We start from the raw sequence: 22,210 nt of genomic DNA on the forward strand, positions 1-22,210 counted from the left end.
TCTGGAAAGCTGTGAAGTACGGCTCCCAACATCTCCGATCATTGGCCACAGTGGCTCGTGCTGATGGGAATTATAGTCCAAAATCGTGGAAAGAAAGAGGTAGGGGAAGGATGTTAGCAGCATCTTATCATCTGTTGCGTGTTGCAGAAGGCGGAGGGCGTTGGGATACTTCTGTATCTGTCTTTTTTTTCTTTTTTGGGGGGTCTATATGCGCAATTTCACCTATGTACCCTTAATTTCGGTCGGGCTTACTCCCAAGGAAAAAGGATTACAGCCTAGTGCAAAATCAATTGTGGCGATCATTTGTCCCCATGTCAGAAGTTAAATTAAAGCGATAAAGTTCTCCCCCCCCCCACGGCTCTTTGTTTAGTCTCATTGAAGTCGCTGTCCGTCGTGCTGATTTTTCCGCAGCAATTCTCTCCCCATAGACGTTGCTATCCAAGGAGCTGAGCCATACCATCTTTCCCAACTGCTATGAGTTAATTAACGTCAAATTGTAATAATCCTCCCAGAGGACCAGGGGTAGCCTCTTCCTTTCAGTTATTTTATTTATATTAAATTTCATGGTGGTTTTTAAACTACCCTCTCCCATCAGTCAATGGACACATAATATGGAGAAATATATGCTCTGTTAATTGGGAATGACCTAGAGAGGTTCCAACATTTTCCCCACCGCCAACAGAGTGTAATTCTTATATTTGCCCAAATCATACCACCATCAAAGGATGAGCAGCAATTTTCCACCCCTGTGATCCTCCAGAGACACACAGCCTGCCAAAAATATGAGGGAAAGACCACTTCTAGTTTTTTTTTATTTTTAAAAAATTCATATTTGGAGGTGTTAAAGACTGAAGGGGGCTAGTATCCCTTTAAAGGGAGAATCCCTGCTTATGCTGAGTTTGAATGAGAGCAGGTCCCTCCCTCTCTCATTCAACAACAAAGCAAAAAACCAAAAAAAAACCAAAAACCCAAACCAACCAAAAGCAAAGTTAGAATCCACCCACAGCCTGAAGTCATGCTTTGCACACTCTGTTCAGAAGATCTTTGACATCCCCATATGGCTTTGGTTGACTCATCTCTAATTGGGATTATGTAATCATTTCCAATATTTTGCACAAATTGAAAATCACACTTAACAACATCCGGACAGAGTTTCCATTTCAAAGCATTTGTCTCCTCTTCTGTTGTTGAATGAGTATATTTACACAATATTGCATTGCTTTTAAGTTTCAAGAACCCATTTCAAAAAACTTTGAAGCACACACAAAGAAGAGATGTTACTTTCTTGCTCCATTGAAAGATGGCTAGGAAAACAAACCTTTAAAATGAATCAGTTCAAAATCTACTGACTGGTATGTGTTGATGGAGGGTATGTGTAAAAAGATAAAGGTCAAGATATGAAGTTTGGGATGATAGTTGCATTTTATTTAAATGAAATAGCTATTTTACATTTTTGCTTAAAGACTACAAATCAATCTGCGTTGCTCAAAATACTTAGGTGTAAAAGAGTAATGCTGTTGTAATAGTTATTGTGCCATATTCTTCTGGATAGCTTAGTGGTTTAGGTATCTGGCTGTGGACCCAGAGGTTGGGAGTTTGATTCCCACACTGGAGTAGAGCCAATCTGTGCAGCCTTGGGTGACCCCAGAAGAAGCAAATGATAAACCACGTCTGAGTATTCTCTACCTGGAAAACTTTGATGAAGGGTCTCATAAGTTAGAACTGTCTTGGTGGCACACGATGATTATACTTTTTGGTGGTCTCTTGCCTATTCTTGTTTCCCATCTTTTCCAATGGAATGCTTCCTTTGATATAGGTGAGCCACTGATGTATCTGAACATTTGTACTGGTGCAGTTTTTATGTTAGTGGGGTATCTCAAGTCCTGCCAGCACAGTAGGGCTTCTGCTGGGTCATATTGTTCAGCAATGACATTGGTTTCAGTCTTGAGTTTATCATACTGTAGTAGTAATAGGGAACGGCAAGGAATAGCTTTCTCCAGCAACAGCATGTTACTGTGAGTTTACTTAAAATGCAAATAAGGGTGGGGGTCTTTGTCTTAAAAGAAAAATTCATGTTCATTACATTAGAAAAATGTGATCCTGATGTACCATATTCTTCTTGGGGAAAACTCCTGGGAATGATTCAGGTATATGTATGATTAATACAGCTGTCTGCAGTTTTGGAGCCTCTTTGCAGGTGTAGCTACGGACACGTTAACATTTACCATTATACCACTTACTCTTGCAGTTCCTCCACTGGTAGAACAGGATTATAGGACTGTGCCCTTAGTTTGAACATATGTCTCATTAAACCAGAGACAGGCAATTTCTGGGAAGTTATAGGCCACACACACCTCACGCTGGACCTTGAAGAGCTGCATTGGCTTCTATAACCAACATCCCACAAACAAACAAAAAATCTTACAAAAATTGAGTTTTTCAAACCGCAAAAGCCCCCTAGGGGCCAAAAATATATTTGTATTTGGGGAGTTGGGACGAAAGGTAGAGGGCCCTCAAGACATGACAAAATTGCCCCCTTATCCTGAAAAGGGCACAAAAGAACATTTTGATCTAATTTTTTTTTTCCACAAACAAAATTGGGGGCGTGCAGTTGCTGAGATGATTTGGACCCTACATGCAGTCCATAGACAAAATGTCACCCCTGTGTGTGTTTGTTAAACCTGCTTGGTAGTGGCTATTCTGACAAACTGCAACTTTTTGTGTTTTCTTTCAGAGGTTATTCCCAACATCTGTCAAGTGATCTTCTAAGTGGAAACAGCAGAGGACTAAACCCAAGGGAAACTACATAAAAACATGTGCCTGCCTACTAAGATATGTCTTGCTCAAAGGCCCTTTCACCCATTTAGATAGATTTTTTTTCATCCTTTATATGGGTTTTGTCTGTGGAACTATACGTGTTCTTGTGGGAGCTACTTTGATTAAAATGACTTACTTCCGCCCAGATTAAGCTGCCTGCCCTTTCCTTAAACCAAGTCTGTTATCCTCCCACCCTTCAGCATGAATATCATATGGGAAAACTAGTGCTGGGTGCCAAATTCAGCTGGATATTTTATTACACTCTTCCTCACATTTGCAAGGATGACATTTTTTGTGCAAGATAAAGCAATAAACAACACAACAGAAGACGGAAACAAAGTACCGTATATAGAGATAACTGGTCCTTTATTTCACAGACATTTACCAATTTTAAGCCTCAGATGGGTTGTTCATGTCTTTCTTAACAACCAGCCAGTCCAGCTAAGTCTTTTATTTTCTTTCTCTCATCTCATTCCATTCTGCTAATTTTAATCTAACTGTATTAACTAATATATCAATTGTATTTTATGATTACGGTATTTACATTTTATATTGTCTTATTTTATGTTGTAAGCCGCCCCAAGTAGACATGGTCTAGAGGAGCGGTGTAGAAATTTAATAAAATACAAAAAATTATTGTGTATGATTACATAGACACTAACAAATACTTTTGTCTTTTTCTCGGCAAAAGGAAGGAATCTAGAGTATTCATCATATCCCTGGCTGCAATCCCATGCTCTCTTGCATTAGAGTAAGTTCCATTCAACTCAGTGGGACTTCTTATGAGTAGAATTCCAATGTAAGAATGTAAATGACTTATCTACTGATATCTGAGTTTCCTAATACTAATGTTACAGGTAAAAATGTAGATCTGCTCGCTAATATTGCCATAGATTATTATAGTAACATTTCCATATGTTGTTATAATAAAATATACATTGTAAGCACATTAAATATATGAAACATTTCTGCTTCATGTTAATTAGTGATATTCTGATTTTTTTATTTGTTTAAAATATTGTATTAATTTTAGTTATACAGAAAACAAAAACAAAGAGAAAAGAAATCTAATAGACGAATGTCTAAATACATAGTGCTCACCCTTTCTGGGATCATGTGGAAGTATTTACCCTTGTGATGCCCCATTTCTCTTCCAGAATTATTTTGACTCTTGTGATGGGCTTTGCTCCTTCCCTTTTGTTAATACAAAATCAGTGATTTCTCCCCATATAAGTTCATCCTTGCCTGTTACATCCTTTTAGCTTTTATATTACATGTAATATCAACCATATGCTGTCAAGTCAAGTTATGACAACTCTCTTCAGGGTTTTCCAGGTAGAGAATATTCAGAAGTGGTTTACCATTCTCTTCTTCTGGGGGTGCCTTGGGGCTGTGCAGGAGGTCCAAGGCCACATAGGCTGGCTCTGCTCACAGGAGGCAGCTAGCCAGCTATATTACATGTAAGCTTGTTATAATAGCTATATCCTAAACTTCCCTTAACCAATCACTTAATTGGAAATTATACACTGTTTTCCAATTCCTGACAATAATCAATTTCTCCACTGTTAACAAATTGGAAATTAATTCTTCAGTTATCCAATTACCTCCCTCCTTTCCAAATATTAATAAAACCACTATTTTAGGATCTACAGCTAAGGAAAGTTTGCTTGTTTCATTTACTTCCTTAAAACCATTTGCCAAAATTTCAATATATCCTCACATTCTCAACACATATGAAAATAAGTAGCTACTGTAGTTTCTGGCACCCTTCTCAGTACATCTTAGAGTAATTACCATCTATTTGATTTAGTTTCAGTGGAGTTAAGTATCATTTCTTGTTTAGACAAGACCTATTTCTTTTGCCACACAGATCTCAGAAGCAAGCTGCAATGTCTCAGGTCATCTTCTTCATTTTACCTTCTGGAGGGCATTGCACAGAAGTCCCATGTCATCTACAAAGAGATAAAGAAAGCCCATCTTTTGTCTGGCTCATTCATTCCATTTGTGTCCCAACCCTCTTTCAAGGAGCGTAAAGTGGTGTCTGTTATTCCCATTTTATCTTAACAGTAGCCCTCATAGGTAGGCTGGACATAGAGGGATTTGAACTCAAACTACCTCAGTCAAAGTCTAGTGCTCTATTGACTTGAATTAACTTGAACGGTTGTACTTAAATTGAATGTATGACAGCCAGGCAATGTTTCCTCAGAGGTGGTACGGGTGCGCAGACATGCAGCTCTGCACTGCGTGTACACAGCCAAGAGTGTTTGTATCCATTTGCTTTCACTTGTGGCCAGAATTGTAACTGCCGGAGGCAAAGCCTCACCGCAGAGTTCCACAAAATTAGAGGAAAGGTTGCAGCCAGCTTATCGTAAAACTGCATCTCGACAATAGTAATTATACTGGATGAGAAGCAATACCAGAATCCTTTGAGTTTAGCTTCTTTGTCTATGGATTGCCAAGGTAGTCTGTGAATCTGCCAATGGGAATGCATCTGCTAGAGGCTCTTCCTCACAGGACAAATCAGAGTTAGGTAAGAAAAAAGGATGCTATGCTTGGATGTTATCCTTCCAAATTTTACAATCGAGTTTAGTAGTAGTAGTAGTAGTAGTAGTAGTAGTAGTAGTAGTAGTAGTAGTAGTAGTAGTAGTAGTAGTGATAATGATAATGATTATGGCGATGGCGATGGTGATGGTGATGGTGATGGTGATGGTGATGGTGATGGTGATTATTATTATTATTATTTATTATTATTATTATTATTATTATTATTATTATTATTATTATTATTATTATTATTATTATTATTATTATTATTATTATTATTATTATTATTATCCTGAGTGTTCTTGAAGGGTGTTGGACAGATCATGATTTCTTAATCTAAGCTTCTCCATTGTGTTGTCGTGAGCACACCCAGGCAGTCTGCTATTGAAGGAAATTTTAAATTTTGTGAATATGAGATACAGCTATCCGTGCTTAGAATTTTTTTAGACCAGGATGGATTTGCATATAGTTTTTTTTCTCCATGATAAATTTACTTCTTAAGTTTATTTATTACACAAATTCTTTGCATTGATTTCTGATATCTTTCCTAAAAGATCAAAAGATGAAGTGGGGGCAAATGTGTGTATGGCAAAAAAACAATGGGGCTACCATAACATTTGACTTCATTTAAAAAAACTGTATCAGTTTTGAAAATCTTGTATGAATTGAAGCTAAATTCTATAGTATGTGAATACAGAAGGATCTTCATATCTGTAGGGATTGGTTCCAAGTCCCCGCATGGATACAGAAAATGTGGATTGCAGCAAACACTATTTAATAGTGAACACTATAAATAGCATGGTCTCTAGTGGTCAGTTCTGGTAACGTCATATTTCTCAGATTTTTCTTCTAATATTTTTAATATTTTCAGACTGTGGATAAGTGAATCAGTGGATACTAAGCCAATGGATATGGAGGTCCTACTGCAATGCAATATTGTAATTAAACTGTATATATCTGCTTATGTAGATGTGAGTTCCTGTGGTCGGGTTATAATTTACCCTATGACTGGTGCCAACTCCCTCCCATTCATATGATCAGATATTATTAAGTGTCATCCTCTGGATCTTTTGCCCTTTGGGTTCCATTCAGATGAATGGAGCAAAAAATGTGTACCATTGGCGAACATCAAAGAAAACCGATTCAGTAGTCTGGATTCTGCTACTTTTTTTGTGAAGTGGGATTTCTTACTGGTGATGGCATCTGCTAAATTCTTCAGTTGCTTCACATTATCCAGGACTTCGATTCTTTCAGTGTAAGGGTTGTAACGGACCGAGAACGGACGAGGGATGGTTGAGGCATATTTCCTGAAGGAGAAAACAGAAGTTTCAATGCAACCTGAAGTCTGTGTTCCTACCAAACGCCATCATACAAAAATGGGAAAAGTAGGATTTTATGACATGCAAGAATGGAAAGGTGAAAGAGAAAACAGAGGACCTGCACAATAAATCACACCAATAGTAACAGTGCATGTGTACATGTGGATGGGAAACAATATCTCTTCCTTGATTTGGGATGGGAGATAATTGTTTGTGAGACGGTTCCATGCATTGGTTGGAACTTCACATTTTCATCCTTTTCTCAACATGTTCTCCTCACGACCACCACCACCCTCAGATGGCATAGGCTATTTCAGTGTCAGCTTTGATGGCTTTTTAATATACAATATGTATTCATTAAATTAGAGGTCTACCCAGGTCTAGTCCCTGTCATGAGCCATCATGAGGCAACCACCTCAGGTGGTAGATGATTGGGGGAAGGAATGTGGTAGTCGCCTTCCATCTGTTCTTCTTGTAGTATCTCGCTGTTCTTCTCTGCTAGAAGACCAGGTGGTGCATGCTCTACCATCTTTCAGCACCTCCCTCAGTCTCGTCCGCTGCCTCCGATGCAGTTAAAGATGTTGTCACATTACCAGTTGCCCTATTCACTGGTCCTTTAATCTGGAATTATCATAATGGTTACAGGAGAGAAGCCAGCCCTACTCCTACTCTCATAGTTTTGCTCACACAAGCAATGATAGTTCAGAAGAGATGTTCCTGCTCATGTGTAGGCTCTACATCTGAGCAAAAATACTGGAAAATCTGGGCCTTTCTCTTCTATTCAGACATACTGCTACCTGCATGAGCAAAGTGACAACAGAGAACCCTTCTCTTTCATAACTCTGTTAATGATTCCAGATTATACAATGATTGAATAAGGGTAGTGTCAAAGTGGAATTCAACTGCCAGTCTAGTCAGTTCCTCTCTGTAGATGGACAAGGATGCCATCTTGTCTTTTGCCTTAGGCGGCACAATATATTGAGCTGGTCTTGCTGTCACTTTTTAAGCAAAAGGGTCTGTAATTGCTGGTAGGTGCCTTTCATGAAATAACCTCGGCCTCTGTGACATTCCTGTATAATGGAAGTAGCTTGGAAAAATTACTGTTTTGGACTATGATTCCTAGAATTCCATGAACATCATGGTCATAGCCTCTTTAAAAAATCAACTCCATGCTTTCATCAAAACATGAGAGAATCTTGGCTGGACCAGATAAAAAGCTACCCAGAACCTGGAAAAATCACTTTTTTGGACTTAGAATTTTGTCAGCCAGCATGGCCACTTATATTTTCTTGTTTTTTTTCCCTGGATCTCACCCTGTTAGCCAGAAGATTCCAGAAATTACAGATACAGTGCTGTAGAATTCTACACCTTGGTTAAATGTGTACTGTGTCCCTAAGCTGAAATACATTATTTTTTAACTTATAAGTAATTGTGGGGTTGACCCACTATGCACAAGTAGAATCCATATCCAGCAGCTTGCACCTACATCCAACACTCTTACCACATTGGAGGCATAAAAAAGGATTAATTTTACTGGCATTTAATTGTGGTAATTGGGGAAGGAGTAGCTAGGAAAGAGGTTTCATTTCCCTCTTCCTGAGCTCTGCTTATAGAAATGTGAAAAGATGCCCAAATAATTCAGCCAAGCCCTAATGCAAAGAAAGCAATTACCTTATTTTTTGCTTTGCATCCTTAAAACTTTCAGCAACATAATAAATAGGCTGGAATTCCGTGACAAGGTATTTCTGAACTGCTGTCTTTTCCAAGTTGAGAGGTTCAATGGTAGGTTTCTCTGATAAGCAGTACTATAAGAGAAAGGCATAAAACAGTTAGAAATTATTATTGTTGCCTCGGCACAGAATACAGTAGGACACCCCTATCTGTGGGAACAATATCAGCTGATACACTAATCTGATGGCTGAAAATATTAATTAAAAATCTATTTACATGCATTTCCAGGTTGTATTTACCAGAACAGAGCACTAGAGGGAGCGAGAGACCATGCAATGTACAGTGTTTGATACTTCTGCATTTTTCTGCATCTGCTCAGGTTGGCTTGGAACCAATTCCCTGTGGACACTGTGATCCTGCTGCAATCTTTTCTCAATCTGATCATTGCTTTTCAAGTGTGAGTGCCATCAGGCTGATCTAGAAACTTGGAAATACGGTCTGCAGAAAGCTGTAGAAAAATTATTCTACACATTTTTACTTTTTGCAGGGGCAGGATGCAATTTTCATTTGCTCAAGCCGGATCCGTACCTGTAATTCTCCAAATGATGACAGCAGTCCAGCCCCATAGGCTCTAATGGCATTGCCTTCTTTACACAGTCCAAACTCTACTGTAAACCAATACACCTGGGAGAAAAGAAGGTGCAAAGATTATCTGTGTCTGTTATTGCACAGGTGATACTACGAAGAGATACATTTGGCACCACATTAGACAATGTATATTTTGCAACACTAATGGCCAGCTTCCTAATGTTAGGATATGATCATCTAGTTTATTTGGTTCGGGCCAGGTGTCATTTTTCAGACCTTCGCTTTTCAATAAATGAAATACAGGTCATTATAATATTTGCTTGACATCTAGAAAAAAGAGGGAAGATGACTTGGCCCACCACTCCCGCTCTTGGGTCACCAGGCCTCAAGGGGCCAGTGGAGGTCTCGAGATACTGTTGTGCTTCACGGCATCCCCAGAAGGAGAGACTAATCTCGGGATGGTGGTGTTGGATCAGCAGTAAGTTCCATTCTTGTGCTGACTGAAAAAAACCTGATCACCCACATCTACATGTACACAGCTGGCACCAGGGATCACTGGCTTGGTGTGACAGTGTTTTTAGGTGTGTTTCACCAATAAAGGTAGGAGACTGGTGAGAGATGCAAAGGATGCATGCACAGGCCTATCGTTTCACTTGAAGCAACTTTGGGTCTGAAGCACCAGTCTTGTGACTTGTGACCCTTCTTGTTGCGCACAACCGGGCAGCAGCAGTGGGCGCAGCAGCAGCAAAAGGCCCAACAACAGTATGGGTTCTGGAAAACTCCCAAGATATCACTTATGGGATGTGAGGCCCAGCAAACTTGGCAGGAATTTCTGCAGTGCTGGGTGCATGTTGCCATAGGTTCAGCCATGAAAACACCTAGTCTGGGCTGTTATTATTACCTATTTTGGTTGCTTTGTCTGGTGTTTGAGTTATTTAGGTATGTAACCCTCAGGGTTGATTCTACAAACAGTTGGTTTGGAGGCAAGTTCCATTCTCCAGAGCCTGCTACTTAAATCTGGCAGCCCAGATTTAAGATTTAAATATTTAGTACATTTTGTAGTAAATATCTTGGTATACACACACACACACACACACACACACACACACACACACACACACAAGGAGAGAGATTGCACAGACATGTGTACATGTGTGCGCATGCACAAACAAGCACGTATAAAATGTTTTCAGAGCGGTAGCTATTTCAGCATGTATCTAAAAATTAGAAGCAAAAGGTTTTGTGGCACCTGAAGAACTAAAACCTATTTCAGTGTAACCTTTTCTGAATCAAAGTCCACTTCCTTCGGGGCTGTAATCTACCAAAGCTCACACAGAAATACATCTCTTGGTCTCTAGAGTTCCACAACTTGTTTATTTCAATTTTAATATTCATGTGAATAGGATATATATTTTAGGATAAAGGTGTATTTGAGGTGAAAATAATGCACCGGTTACTTGATTTAGAATACACAGCTGGTTGATACAGATATGGGACAGATGTGACTTATGAATCCTGCACAGTGGTATCACATGACTCTGATTTCACAGAGGTGGTGAATCTGCTCTGAGATTTAGCCTGACCTTTAGATGAGATATCCATGGCATTGCCCCTCTTTAGGCGATCATTTTCAGTACATTGGATAGGCTTTGTAAAGTTCAGACTAAATCCCAGTGTGGATTCACTGCCCCTTCAACAGTCAACCAACCTCCACGTAGGTACGCTAGAGGGTGCTGTCCCTTTTCTAGTGTTGAATGAAGGTTCAGAAGCCAGTCCAGTCAATATCTATCTATACATGAAGCCAGGTTTTGTGTGAAGGGGTAGCATTCTGTATTCTATGAGTCTAGAGTTTTTGTCATGAACTTGGTATTGGATGATGCTGAAACGGCTACCAGACTTCTACAATTACCGTAGCAAGTTTTTCAATGTATTCATCCGGTGCTCCCAGGGACGCCAATCCAATCTCCTATAAAAATGAAATACTATTATTGTGTGTTTCTTTTTAGCACACTCTTTAAATGTTATTTATATATGATTTTCCCCCATCTAGCTTTAAAAAGAAAATACACACAATGTAGAAATGGGCCGATTTGATCTGAGTTTGGAAATGTTATTGTTTCAGAGTACATTTCCAGAATCTGCCATCTGTATGGGCAATGCTCATGGGAGCATTCTGAAATCAAAATGTTTTTAGCTCAAAAATAACATTTCCAAGCTCTGGAATGGCATGCACTGAAAATACTGTCCCATTTTCTCCCTCCACACTTTTTTTTAAAAAATCTGGATTTCAGAGATTTCTTGCCCTTCATTTAAGGCTCTGGTCTTAAAGCAAATTTCTATAAATATCAGTTAGAACATTCAAATCATGTTAAGTCAATGAAACCCTTGTATTTCTGGTGGCTAGTTGTATTCTTGGACATGTTGAATATTTGAGCAGCAATTAGCTTACAACAGCTCAGTGTGACATAGGCCAAAATCCTGTTGTTTAATGTAGTAAATTACAGTAGAGTATTGAATCAGTAGAGAGTTAGTGACTCAGTTTCTCTGTAAGCTGATTCAAATGGGCCTAGTCTAACTGCAACTTATTACAATAAAATAAATTGCAGTTCAAATAAGCCATTTGAATCAAAGTAACCTATGGAGGAGTTGATTGATCAAATCCCTAATGATTCAATGGGCCTACTCTAATGCAATTTACTATGCTAAACAACAGGATTTGGGCCAATGATTTTTGAAACATAATTAGCTTGCAAGAGCCTGAAAAGGTTTTGCTAATTACTTTCATTGAATGGCTTCTACAGCTTAGGAAAACTAATTAGCAGTCTTATCCTGTTTGTCTATGTGCCCCGGTAAGTGTGTATAAGGCTGTAGTCTTAGATGGAGAACGCAGATTTCCTGGAAACTGTGTTTGAGTTTTTCTTCCTTATATAAATAGTTAAACTAAACACTACCGTTTATTTCTTAATGATCTTTCTTTGTTATTATATTTAAAATAAAAGGTTTTACTTACTTGTGAAAATTGAGCAAAACTGGGATCAGCAAAAAGAGGGACATGGCCTAAGAGTTCGTGACAAACATCACTAGAAGAAAAGCAATACATGTGAGTTTTATTGGTGACAAACACTATTCATTGCTTCAAATACAGAAATAAAATCAATTGCATTTGGGGGGGGGGGGGAATGAACTGAGAACTATGTGCATCAAGTCCAAACTGGATTGGACTAGTCTGGATTGTGGTGAGATCAGGCCAAGTCTGAAACATATCAGACTGATTTGGCAATATAAACATAGTACAAGACAAAATGTTGTAAATTGCACCATATAAAGAAAGTATCAGGATGGGAAGAGGAAAAGTGGAGCCAGAATATTTCCCATTGACAGCTTCTGACTTCCAGACTGGGACATTATTCTCATCAACAATCTTTAGTCAGTGTGGTGGGAAAGATGGATGGTGAACATCATCTCCCTCTTTCTTCTGGTCTTTAGTTAGCTCTCTGTAGGTAGGAGGAAGATTTCAGAAAGAGCTTCATATGGAATTTGGGGCTGTTTTTCCTTTACTGTAGCTTCTGTTTCTCCTTCCTTCATCCTATCAGTAAACAACTTTCAACATGCAGGTTGTTCAACTCTCTTAATTTTTTAAAAATCAGTTTTCTAACAGGGATGTTGGCACTTCTGTTGATATGCTTCTGTCAAAAACGGCTTGAAGTACTCTCAGAGAGTTTTCTTAACCTGCCACCCACAACATGCTCTCATCAGGTGGTGCTAAGAAGACAATGCGCTTTCAAGGTATTCTTGCAGCATGGATAATTTACTAACACACTGGTGTACCCACACCATTTTTTTAAAGGAAAGGGGAACAGAGAAACACACAGAAAAGGAAGGGAATGTGTCTCACTTGAGGGATGCAGATGAATGCACTGCATCCAATTTTCCCTTAAAAAGGTGGAACAGTTAAAAACCTCTAAGGTGGAAGGGTTAAAAACCAATGATTAAGAACCACTAACGTGGGACCACAATGCATGACTATACAGGGAGCAGAAGATGTGAGAAAAAAAGAGGGACATTTTTCTAGTGTGACCACGGCTTCAGTTGAGTACTGGGTTACAAGGGGCCTTTGGATCTCAGAAACCATGGGAAAAAACCATAAAAGCTACAGTGGTGTCTTGCTTAACGATTGCCCCACATTATGACAAAACCACATTATGACAATCTTTTTGCGCTGTTTTCTGGGAAGGATTCCTCGCTGCACAGGCACCAAAAATGGTTGCCCTATGGAGGATCTTCGCTGGACGGTGAGTTTCCAGCGCATTGGAATGCATTGAAGGGGTTTAAATGCATTTCAATTGGCTTTTTATTTTCGCATTACGACGTTTTCGTTCTACAACGATTTCTCTGGAAAGAATTAACATCGTAATGCGAGGCACCACTGTATCTGTATCACAGCACAGTGAATTCTCCAAGTCCTCACTTGGAGTTCATAGTGAACCTTGCAAATGATCAGATTCTTGAGGTGAGGTGTGTTTGTTCTCACAGGAGAGGTGCAAAAAAGGCTACATCCATAAAGACTGTTGAATGTAATGAAATTCTTTCCCAATTTGGAAACACATTAGTGTTTGAGGGGCTACAACTCCCAGGCAAGATTCTGGGAATGGTAGTTCAAAGATTAATATTTCTAAGCTCTGCCCACAGCTCGGGCATCAAAGTCCATTGTCCAGGTAGAATGTCTGGAGCTTTTGGAAAAACGTACGGTTCTGGTGTGTACATTGGTCTTGATGAATGGCGAATGTACTGGGTAGAGTGAAATACTCTGAAAGCCAAGCCAGCCAAAAAATCTCGTGATGACAGCAGACCTGCCACAGGACGTAGGCGAAATCCGGTGCAACCTTGAAGGAATAGCAAAGCTCCATATTATACTCTGGCTGAACATGTGTTCTGACAGATGTAAACGTGAGTGCTAAGGATAAATTATGCAGTGCAATTGAACACAGCTCTACTCCAGCTAAGTATGGGCAGGATTGTAGCCTTAGTAACTACTTCAGATATTACAGGGACTGATTAAAAAAAATACAAACAATACAAAAGAAAATAAAGTGTCTGGACAACTGGAGTGAAAATAGATTTTTTTAAACTAGTTGCTCATGTGGGGACTCCTTGTGAGGCCCAACTTGGCTATATTTTGACCATCCCTGAATTATTAGGATCGTATTTACCATGTTGTGCTAGTGAAACAGGATCTCTCTCCCCCCCCCCCGCCCGCAGCTTTGCTTACTTTTTAAGAAAACTGAGACATCTTCCAACTGTGGAATGTTGTCTTCTTGGTAACCGCAGTATTTCTCCAGAAGGGGGAAGATGTGGTTGTGTTCATAACAAGCATGAGAGGGATACAGAGTCTTGAGCTCCCTGAAGACTGTTCCCCATGTTCTTTTCTCTTCCTCGGTGTACGTTACCCTAGGGATAGGCTGGCCACTTGGGGGGGGGGGGAAGAAAGAGAGAGAAATTTAATCTATAGTAAAATCAGAGCTCAACACCGATTCCCACAAGCACAGGTTCCGCCCAAAAGTAGTTTCATTCTCTTTAGGTATTGCAGCTTGGATTTGGAGCAGTCCCAGAAACCCCCATACAGCTGACCTGGGAATCCTAGGAATTATAGTCCTCAGAAGGAGTTTTTCGAAGCCCTGGTGACAGGTAAGTAATTTTTGGCTCTGAGCCATATTGGTTTTACACTCTGACTCATCTTTCAGTAACAGATGCTCGGAACTGAACATGTGATGTTCTGCATGCAAAATTCTATGCTCTTTCTAGAATGGGAAAGTATTTTGTTGCAGTTTATTGCAAAAATTTACCAAAATTCACAATTGTTTTGACAGGGTGATAGAAATAACTTAAAAAAAAAAACACACACTCACACAAAAACCAAAACAAATAAGTTGGAAAAACCAGAATTAATGGATTTATCCATCCAGGCTTTGAGGACTTTGGATCCTCCTGTATTCAGCTACATTATGTTTGAAAAATAATTAGGTACACTTCCAGTTCCAGGGCCACAACATAGTTATGGCTGACAATAAACTTGCCATTTTAAGAAAATAAAGTTTTATTTTTGTGTTTCCCCATTAAAAATATTTGAATCCTGGCCTGCAGCACAGAACATACTCTTCTCCCACCCACTTCAATATAACCTCAGTAACTACTAGAGACAACAGGTTAGTTGTGGAAGGGACCTGAAACAGTTGATACTCCTCCTCAACCATTTTGTGAGGTAAAACCCATAGGTAACCACTGGAGCAGGGCAACCCCTTGCTTAGACCATGAGCTGCCGTTGGTATTGAAAGTTACATGCACACTGCAAAAGGAGTGAAACCATCCTTCACTGCAATTGTTAATTGCAGACCTCTGGGTAGTTTGGGCGGCATATAAATTGAATAAATAAATAAATAAATAAAATATTTGCAGTCATGTTGCAGTTACCTATGGGCAAAAGGAACTGATTGCTACTGATTTGTAAGTAGTGACTTCCAAGCTCTGAAAGCAAACAAGAACAATACCCTGAACTATCTCTGTCTTTGTTATTCTACAGGGAGCAATAGCTGGACAATTATGCTTCCTTCCACTTCTCTCTTTCCAGATTTTGGTAACCTGGATACCTAGTATGTGTGATCTAGCCACAGAGAACCTAGCCACAGGACAAAGGGGTTAGCTTAGGCAGATAACCCCTTAAATCTCTCCCGGCCCTAAAATGCTGTGGTCCTAGAAGCCAGCTAAAGTAATGGCTCAGCAGGAGCCCCAAAATCCATCTCTTGCCCCAAATACAGTTACAGAGCTGTCAGTTTTGCCCTGCATCAAGCCAGAAAGGGAGTCCTTTGACCTGTTCGGCTTTGTTGCTTGAAGGAGGTCAGGTCCTCAGAAAAAATAATTTTAAAAATGAACCAGCAAGACTCTCCATTCCCCCCACCCCAGGTTTTCTCTCCCCATTCTTCAAATCAAAAATTCTTTTCCGGCAATTTAATAGGGTTGGGGGCACTGCTGAGATAATGTGAGAGATTTCCAAAGCGGCAGGCTTTGGGTCAAAATACCAGGGATACCCCTACTAATTCTCCACCCTCTCCATTTGAGCCTGCACCCCAATAATTGTGCAATTTTCTGTGTCTCTGCACCAGTCCTCCTTGATCTCTGGAGCTTTAAACATGATTTTGAAAGAGAAAGAGGGGGCCTTCAGGACGGCTGTGGTTTCTATAGCATTGACCTTTTCTAATTAATCCTTAGGCCACCTTCGTAGGCCTGGAGAAAAGAACAGGAGCTTAAGGCTCTGTCAGACACCAATTTGAAAGCAGCCGAGATCAATAGAGCAGTGCTAGGGGTAGCAGGTGAGAGAGGATGAGAGGAAACCAGGGTTGGAAATGGTGGGGGATAAAGATGAATGCCTGAAGGTTTTTTTCTTTTTAAAAAACAAAACCTGGGAATCTTTGAATACTATTGTAAATTGTCCATCCTTTCTAAGGACAAACCTCAGTGAGGCTACAATTTTACATTCAAAGCCCCTATAATGAACTGCTTTATTTTCACACTGGATTGCAGGCTGATGCCTTTTGGAATAACAAGTTGATTAATATACAGACAAGATTTTCTATTTAAAACAACCCAATCATTCAATAGGTTGGGAGCATCCCATTGACTAAACAGGTTTGCCAGACTGGGAGCATCCTGTCTCCTGACATTTCAAGGCCAAACATGAGACCAGTGACCAGATCCTTTGAGCGCAAGGACTGAGAGGACGTCAAAACTGCTTCTGGGCCAACAGATACATGAGGAATCTGGATAAATGGGCCCAGACTTCTGGGATATTGAGGTGATCTAGAGAAGATTTATCAATTCTAAAGGAAATCAACCCTCAGTGCTCACTGGAAGGACAGATCCTGAAGCTGAGGCTCCAGTACTTTGGCCATCTCATGAGAAGAGAAGACTCCCTGGAAAAGATGCTGATGTTGGGAAAGTGTGAAGGCAGGAGGAGAAGGGGACGACAGAGGATGAGATGGTTGGACAGTGTCATCGAAGTTACCAATATGAATTTAACCCAACTCCAGGAGGCAGTGGAAGACAGGAGGGCCTGGCGTGCTCTGGTCCATGGGGTCACAAAGAGTCAGACACGACTTAACGACTAAACAACAATAGAGAAGATAATGTTTTTTGATAGCTGGTTAAACAGCAACCTGTTGTGATTACTGCTGTACTTGACAGGTCTTGCATTTCACACAACCTTCCCAACAGCCGCAAGAACATATGGTGTGATTTCCTCAGTTCTACACATCTGTTGAGACCTGTGGAAGGTTCAGCATAATTCCATTGGTGATTTTTCTAGGTTCTGCACTGCTGTTCCTAGAGCTCATACAACAAGAAGGTTCATGAGTCATAGTGCTGGTGCTCCACTCCAGCCTTGCTCCAAATGGCATAAGAGATTCAAGTGCATCTACATACAAGTTGCCTAGTTTCCTTGCTTTGTTCCTAACTTTTGGACGAGGCCATGTTGTGCAACAGGGCTGAAAGGTTTTGACATCACTGGGAGAATTCAGACAAACACCGCTTCAAAGAATGTTTGCAATTTAAAAAAGTTAACATGGTAGTATTTAAGAAAATTGGTTTTTTTTTTTTTCACTTTTAAAAATCAACAGACAATTTTACTCATAATTAACATGTAACATATTACAGTCATTCTGCCTTATGATGGGGCTGGTCTTGAGGCTGAATGGTAGCCATTCTGGCCTAAACCCTATTGCTGGTCTTAGTTAGAGCAGACCTATAGAATCAATTGTTGGTGAGTCAACACTACTGTCAATCTTCCTGTTTGAAAAGGACTGTTCTAACTGGGACCATGAGTAGGTTTATAGCCTTGAAACTAGAATTTGGCAATAAACAAGTACTGTATATGAATAATCTGATGATTTAGTTCTGTTAGTTCTCAGCTGACCTTTGATAAACCAGCTCAACAATACGTCACATTAATTTAAGAAAATAATATGTCCTCTTCATCACCCTCCCCCTGGTGTGCAAAATATTCAGCAGTAGGCAACCCACTACACATTTCCTAATGTACTTGCCTCAGAAATGACCAACACAAAATATTAGATCCCGGACCATAAGTGGTTCATTATTTCAGTCTCTTTTAATGTTAATTGCACACATGTATGCCTTCCTCTCCCATTTAATGTGACGCACATGAGATGCTACATTATTTGGTCTTCCTGGCTTTGTAGTTGCCTGTGCTACTGCAGTGCAATTAAATAACAAAGCTTTGTGGTTCTGAAGCAAGGTCTTCATCTGAATGAAATATTTTTTTTTCTGGTGAGTGGTAATTTTAGGATAAATACAATCAAAGAAAAATTTAAGCCTCAAGCAGAAAGAAAGCCAGCAATGGAAAAATGAACTCTTTAGGAAGGAACTGCTTTGATGAAACAAGAAGTGGCCAGTCTAATTTGGAATGTAAAATGACAAAAAAAGATATTTTTTGGACTTACAATGCACAGAATCCCCCAATCGACATGGCTAGTGGCCAAGATGGCATGCCCTCCCTTCCTCCCTCCTTCCCTTTTCAAGGGAGAACCAACTTCTTTTTCCAAAGATAAAACTATAACTATATTACAACTGTAACTTAACCAAAGGTAGCTTCATTCTTTTTGTGGTGTAACTGTAGCCGTTTTAACTACAAGATAGTTATGAGACTGTGGCCTCACTTATGAGTAGAACTGACAGGTTACCCACCTGTAATTGTAGTTCTTCAAGTGGACCTCTGTGATTCACCCTGGGTGATCCGCGCCTGCGAGGAGCCTCATTGGAAAGTTCTAGAGCTTTTGCCACTTCTCTCTTCCCTCTTCTCCTCTTTCCCTGACCCTTCCCCCATACTACTGAGCGATTTCTCGACTTCTATTACCAATCAAGTAGCCGAATTCCTCCTCATTGTTATAAAGGCCTCCCCCCTCCCCATATCCCCATAAACTTTCTCGAACCTTACCTACTATAACCCCTAGCCTGCTCCTCCCCCTACCTGGGACTGGAATGTAACTATGCTGTGCACTTACTTGTATTTTACAATGCCAATAAAGGTTTTATAGAGAGAGAGCTTTTGCAGTAGCAAAAAACACATTAAAATGAGGTCCGTCCCACCTCATATAAGTACCTTGGTGCCAAGGCTCCCCTTTCAGTTGTGTCAACTGCCACTACATTAAGCAGAATAGCGTGACAGTGGGGAGGATGGGCGGGATGTGTGAATCACAGAGGTCCACTTGAAAGACTACAATTGCAGGTGGGTAACCTGTCGTTCTTCTTTGTGGCCTCTGTGAATCACACCTTGGGTGACTAAAAAGCTGTCTTACCCGGAGGCAGGGTGTCATGCCAAGGTAGAGGCTAGAACAGCACGTCCAAAGGCCACATCAGACTTCTGCCAGATATCAAGTCTATCATGCCGGATGAAAGTGGACAGCTGTGCCCAGGTGGCAGAAGCACAGACATCTGGAAGAGGTACGCTACATAGGAGGTCACCACTGCTCTGGTGGAGTGAGGGCGAATCACCTTCGGGACTGGTTTGCATGCCAGCTTATATGCGAGGTGAATGGTTGAAGCGACCCATCTAGATATAGTTTCAGACATTATCTGGCAACCTGTAGTAGGTAGCTGGTGACTTATGAAAAGTCGAGGTGAACACCTGAAAGCCTGGGTGCATTGAACGTAAAAGGCAAGGGCTCGCCTAATGTCTAAAGTATGGAGGATTCTTTCTTGAGTTGTGGACGGTGACAGGAAGAAGGAAGAAAGGATAAACAGGTGAGAGAGATGGAATTGAGATACAACTTTGGGGAGGAAAGAAATATCCATGGATAGTTTGACTTTGTCCGGAAAAAAAATGTAAATAAGGATAGTCGTGATGTAAGGCTGCTAAATCACTAGCTCGTCGAGCTGAGGTGATGCCAACGAGGAAAACTGTTTTAAAGGTAAGTAGCCATAAATCGGTTGAAGCTAAAGGTTCGAAAGGAGCCTTTAGCTTCTAGTGTTAGTGACCATTGAGGGGAAGGCGGGCAGGTATCTGGGTAGATATGGGATAGACCTTTAAGAAAACATTTCAATGTTGGATGTTTGAAGAAATCAGCTGCCAGAGAGTTAGGGGGCTGATAAGAAACTATGGCTGAGAGGTAAATTCTCAAGGAAGAGAGGGAAAGGCCATTAGACTTGAGATGAAGCAAAAAAAAACAAAAAACAGAGAACAGTAGCAAGTGAGGGGTTGATAGAGGGCAATGAAGAAGCTTCAGTGAAAGATCTGAATCTAGTGGAGGGCTTCTTTGATTGACGGAGGACGTTCATTAGTGAAGTGGAATCCTCCACGCTGCCAGGTGCAGAACAGGTAAGTCTGGGTAGAGTACTTGGACATTGTTCTGCGTGAGGAGGTGGGGCAGGTGATGGAGGTGGTGAATGTCTGATGAGAGATTGTGAAGGACTGGAAACCAGGGTTGTCTCAGCCACCAAGGGGCTATAACGATGGCATCGGGTTTGTTTTGTTGTAGGTGAACCATGACCTTGTGGAGAAGCGGGAACGGTGGAAAAAGGTGAGGGTCTTGGGCCATCAGCTGACAAATGCATCTCCTTGGGAGTGTTTGCCAGTGCTGGCTCAGGAGCAGTATCGTTTGCACTTCCGATTCACACGGGCGGTGAAGAGGTCGAGAGTTGGTTTGCCTCATCGTTCACATAGGCAAAGAAAAACTGATTGGTCTAGCTCCCATTCATGAGGTTGTGAGTTGGTGCGGCTGAGTAGATCAGCCAAGTTGTTGTCGTGGCCGGCAATGTGTAAAGTCATGAGGCAGATATGATGTGCCAGGCACCACTCCCAGAGGTCAACTGTGAAATAGAGGAGACTTGGAGAGCGGGTGCCACCTTGTTTCAGAATATAGTACATCACTGTGGTGTTGTCGGTAGCAATTTGTACCATCTTGCCAGCAAGGAGATTTCTGAAAGCTTTGCGAGCTTTTATAACCGCCAACAGCTCTAATTCATTGATGTGAAGCAATTTCTCTCTGGAAGACCACTTGGCATGGATTTTGAGATATTTGCAGTGAGCTCCCCAGCCTGTGAGGCTGGCATCGGTGGTGACCAATATTTGTGGTCGTGGTTGTTGGAATGGCCGCCCGACGGATAGGTTGGGAGGAAAATGCCATCACTGAAGTTGGGAGGCAAGTTCTGGGGTGACCTTTAAAAGAGTGTGAGGAGAGTCTGTGAGAGGGTCGAAGAGGGCGAGAAACCATGACTGAAGAGAACTCATCTTGAGACATACGTGCTGCACTACTGAAGTCATAGAGGCCATGGTGCCTAGTAGATGTTGCACAGTGAAGGTGAGTGCCATAGCATGAGGGGTGAAAACCTGAAGTAATGCTATGAGATTTTCTCTCTTTTCCAGAGGAAGAAAGGCGTGAGCTTGTGTGGAATCTATGCATGCCCCTATATAATGAATAATCTTTGTAGGTTTCAAATTTGATTTTTTTTTTCAGTGACAGCGAGACCAAGATTGTGAAGGAGGGTAAGGGTGAAGTGAGTGTCTCATTGGGCCTTGCAACTGGAATGAGCTACAAGGAGCCAACCATCGATATATGGAAAAATGAGAAATTTTTGCAACCTGAGGTAAGCAGCTACCGGTGCCATGTACTTGGTGAATACTCCTGGAGCTGTTGCAAGGCAGAAAGAAAGCCTTTTGAATTTGTAGGCTTGTGATGCTAGCTGAAATTGAAGGAATTTTCTGTGTGAAGGATATATGGAAATAGGGAAGTATGCGTCTTTGAAATCTATGACAGTGAACCAGTCATTTTTGTGGAGTAAAGGGAGAACTGATTCGAGGGTAACCCTACAGAATTTTGTGGTAATTATGTATTTGTTTAAGTCTTATAGGTCTAAGATAGGGCAAAGACCTCTGTCCTTTTAGGGTACAGTAAAATAGCGACGGGGAAACCCTTTGTTGTCTTGTGAGACAGGTTGTATGGCATCTTTGAGGAGTAAATTTCTTATTTCCTCTTGTAAGGTTGGAGATGGTGGAGTGATGACGTGTGTTGCTGGAGGAAGTTGGAAGAAATGGGTGCGGTAGCTGTCACAGATGATGGACAGTACCCAGACATTTGTAGTAATGGATTCCCAGACAGGTAGGTGTTTTCAGAGGGCAGGATGGCTGGAGTGGTGTGCGATCTTGGCCATAAGAGCATTAAACATTATGTTTGGGCTTACAGTCGTTGGGCAGAGTAATGGGTTAT

At 40.8% G+C, this 22,210-nt stretch overlaps 1 protein-coding gene and 1 long non-coding RNA gene across 2 annotated transcripts in view; one reads left to right on the forward strand and one right to left on the reverse strand.

Moving 5' to 3' along the window:
- Positions 1–201: 201 nt before the first annotated feature.
- PAH (phenylalanine hydroxylase) overlaps positions 202–22,210 on the reverse strand; it is a 56,142-nt gene continuing 34,133 nt past the window's right edge. Inside the window, exons 6-13 of the mRNA XM_020804418.3 lie at positions 14,209–14,405; positions 13,687–13,822; positions 11,950–12,019; positions 10,849–10,905; positions 8,940–9,035; positions 8,352–8,485; positions 6,553–6,668; positions 202–4,769 (exon numbers count right to left, since the gene is read on the reverse strand). Coding sequence (XP_020660077.2) covers positions 4,726–4,769; positions 6,553–6,668; positions 8,352–8,485; positions 8,940–9,035; positions 10,849–10,905; positions 11,950–12,019; positions 13,687–13,822; positions 14,209–14,405 — 850 coding nt within the window. The 3' untranslated portion in view covers positions 202–4,725. The remainder of the gene's footprint in view (positions 4,770–6,552; positions 6,669–8,351; positions 8,486–8,939; positions 9,036–10,848; positions 10,906–11,949; positions 12,020–13,686; positions 13,823–14,208; positions 14,406–22,210) is intronic.
- On the forward strand, positions 15,624–21,560 carry LOC144583111 (uncharacterized). The gene is made up of 3 exons (XR_013536715.1): positions 15,624–20,322; positions 20,483–20,524; positions 21,461–21,560. It is a non-coding gene; the product is annotated as an uncharacterized LOC144583111 (long non-coding RNA).

Source organism: Pogona vitticeps, chromosome 5 (genome assembly GCF_051106095.1).
Source record: "Pogona vitticeps strain Pit_001003342236 chromosome 5, PviZW2.1, whole genome shotgun sequence".
NCBI lineage: Eukaryota > Metazoa > Chordata > Lepidosauria > Squamata > Agamidae > Pogona > Pogona vitticeps.